The sequence below is a fragment of the Nicotiana tomentosiformis genome, chromosome 11 (genome assembly GCF_000390325.3).
Source record: "Nicotiana tomentosiformis chromosome 11, ASM39032v3, whole genome shotgun sequence".
Taxonomy (NCBI): Eukaryota; Viridiplantae; Streptophyta; class Magnoliopsida; order Solanales; family Solanaceae; genus Nicotiana; species Nicotiana tomentosiformis.
The window spans coordinates 61,804,065-61,807,549 of record NC_090822.1 but is presented as its reverse complement, the minus strand read 5'-3'; the positions used below and the strand labels follow the sequence as shown (position 1 = coordinate 61,807,549).

At 42.4% G+C, this 3,485-nt stretch overlaps 1 protein-coding gene across 1 annotated transcript; it reads left to right on the top strand.

The window, feature by feature from the left end:
- The first annotated feature begins 387 nt into the window (after window positions 1-387).
- LOC138901548 (uncharacterized) lies at window positions 388-1,113 on the top strand. The gene is made up of 2 exons (XM_070189320.1): window positions 388-412; window positions 659-1,113. Exons 1-2 carry the CDS (start codon window positions 388-390, stop codon window positions 1,111-1,113), a joined length of 480 nt encoding a protein of 159 aa, XP_070045421.1.
- The last annotated feature ends 2,372 nt before the right edge of the window (window positions 1,114-3,485 follow it).

Here is a 3,485-nt window from a genome sequence, read left to right as displayed (position 1 = left end):
TAGTAAATTATATGCTAAGTTTTCTAAATGTGAGTTTTGGTTGAAGTCCGTAGCATTCTTGGGGCACGTTGTATCCAATGGAGGTATAAAGGTAGACACTCATAAGATTGAGGCTGTGAAATCCTGACCTAGACCTACCACTCCAATAGAGGTTCTTAGCTTTCTAGGCTTAGCAGGATACTATCGGAGGTTCGTAGAGGGATTATCTTTTCTTTCGGCAGCATTAACGAAGTTGACGCAGAAAGCAACTAAGTTTCAGTGGACGGAGGCTTGCGAGCGGAGTTTGTAGGAGCTTAAAATCAGGTTGACTTCAGCACTAGTTTTAGCACTTCCAGAGGGTCCAGATGTTTATGCCATGTATTGTGATGCCTCGGGTGTCGGGTTAGGATGTGTCCTGATGCAACATGGGAAAGTAATTGCGTATGTTTCAAGATAGTTAAGGAAGCATGAGCGGGATTATCCGACCCAGGACCTCGAATTAGCTGTGGTTGTCCATGCACTTAAGATATGCGGCATTATTTATATGGTGTTCATGTTGATGTATTCACAGATCATAAAAGCATGAAATACATATTCAACCAAAAAGAGTTGAATTTGCGATAGAGGTGATGGCTTGAGTTATTGAAAGATTACGATGTTAACATTCTCTACCATCCAGGGAAAGCTAATGTTGTAGCAGATGCCTTAAGTCGCCGATCTATGGGTAGCTTAGAACATGTAGAGGCCGAAAAAAGACAATTAATTAGAGAGATTCATCAATTGTCTTGTGTGGGGGTTCGGTTAGTATACTCTGGAAATGGTGGAGTTGTACTCAAAAATACTGCAAAATCATCTCTCATAGCTGAAGTAAAGGAGAAGCAATATGGGGACCCAGAGTTGGTCAAGTGGAGAGAGCGAGTTCCGCAGCAGAAGAAGCCGTTGTTAGAACTCAAGGGAGACGGGGTTCTCAGATACAGGGGTCGTTTGTGTGTTCCAGATGTAGAAGGACTACGAGACAGGATTATGTCAGAGGCACATTATTCGTGGTACTCCATTCACCCTGGGTCGACAAAGATGTATCATGACATTAAGGATGTTATATTGGTGAGACGATATGAAGAAGAACATTGCTAAGTATGTCGCTCAATGCCTTAGTTGCCAGCAGGTGAAGATAGAGCACCAGAAGCACGGAGGGCTAATGCAGACTATAGAGATCCCGACATGGAAATAGGAGGCGATAAACATGGACTTTATCATGGGTTTACCTCTTTCTCATCGTAAGTTCGATTCCATATGGGTGATAGTCGATAGGCTCACTAAATCAGCTCATTTCCTACCGGTCAGATCTATATATATAGTAGAAGATTATGCAAAATTATATATTAAGGATATAGTGCGACTACACGGAGTACCAGTATGTATTATATCTGACTGTGGGGCCCAGCTTACAGTATATTTTTGGAGATCATTTCAGAAAGGTCTAGGGACTCAGGTGAATCTCAGCACAACTTTTCATCCACAAACTGATGGGCAAGTCGAGCGCACAATTCAGACGCTCGAGGATATCTTACGAGTATGTGTGCTGGATTTTAAAAAACGTTGGGATGAACATCTACCTCTTATCGAGTTTGAATATAATAACAATTACCACTCCAGTATCCAGATGGCACAGTACTAGGCTTTGTATGGGCACAGGTGCAGATCTCTTATAGGGTGGTTTGATGTTGGAGAATCTGGGTTACATGGGCCAGACCTGGTTCCGTAGGCCATAGAAAAGGTAAAGCTTATCCGGGAGCGACTGTTGACAGCTCAGAGTCATCAGAAGTCATATTCTGACGTGCGGCGACGAGATTTAGAGTTTGGGGTTAATGACTTGGTATTCTTAAAGGTGTCACCTATGAAGGGCGTGATGAGGTTTGGCAAGAAAGGCAAACTTAGCCCACGGTATATTGGACCTTATAAGATCATTCAAAAAGTGGGCCAAGTAGCTTATGAGTTAGAATTTCCCTCAGAATTGGAGTCTGTCCATCCGGTTTTTCACGTATCAATGATACGGAAGTGCATTGGCGATCCTACCCGAGTGGTGCCCATGGATGATGTACAGATCACAGAGGACTTGTCATACGAGGAAATTCCGGTTGCCATCCTAGACCGACAAATCTGCAAGCTACGGAATAAGGAGGTAGCCTCCGTGAAGGTCTTATGGAGAAGCAAGAATATGGAAGCGATGACGTGGGAAGTGGAGGAAGAAATGAAGTCTAAGTACCCCCACCTGTTTTAAACAAGAGATATGGTTGGAGGTGGGATACCTCAGCACAACCCTATTTAGGCCAGTAGGTTCTCAGGTAAGCTCTTATTTTTGACTTTCCAAATTTATAATAGACAGTTGTGTGAGGCCAAGTGTGGTATGTATAGTATGTTTTCTGGCTGCGTGCAGGGTGGTTTTAGTCTAGTATACGGAGGAGGCTCTGGCAAAATTTTTCCAAGGTATCTAAGAGTAAACATTTGAGGATGAATATTTCTAAGGGGGGAAGTGTCACGCCCCAAAATCGAGGAGCGCGACCGGCGCTCAACCGAGTGAACCCGACCGAGCAAGCCTATTATATTTTATTCTACCCAAACTTATCCATGAATAGAGATAATACATATTATCATTAATTAGACGAAAATGTGTTCATGTCTACAATACCAATTCATTTCCAATAGTTTCATCACTTTTAAAGTCTCAAATGGACAAGTAATACATCCACAACATAACATAGTTTGTCTTTTCCAGCACCAATACACAACCCACACTATGTCTACGGAGCCTCTATAGATAAAGAAGAGTACAATGATAATGCCGGCAACAAGGCCCCGGCTAAACCACAAACAAGATACACAAGTACAAAAGATTCATGACCCCGGAATAAAGTGGGGCTCAACAAGTCAGCTGGAAAAAAGGTGCACTGCTATCACTGATCAATATCTCCTACTGTGGAACCACCTACATCCATTGAAAGATAGAGCGCCCCTGGCAAAAGGGACGTTAGCACCGTCGAATAGTACTAGTATGTATAACTAAAAACCCTCTCAATCGAATGACAATTAATACAAAGAAGATTATCATAATATCAATGAAAGCCTTAATTAACATCAAACCTCAATTTAGGATCAAGACAGTGTTCAAATTAATTCCCATATCTCACATTGGGAGATTTTTGGTATCGATATACCATTGTCCGCAATACCAGTATTCACAATACCAATGCCACCGTACTTTTAGCACGGAGTCCGATCACGACCCGATCGGCTAGGCTATCTCATTAGAGAATCAACCATAATTACCATAAATACCAATACCACCATAAATTTAGTACGGAGTTCGATCACGACCCGATCGGCTAGGCCATCCATTAGGGACATCAACCATAATTACTCTCAATATCAATACCACCATTTTTAACACGGAGTCCGATCACGACTCGATCGACTAGGCCATCTCATTAGACACATCAACCACAATT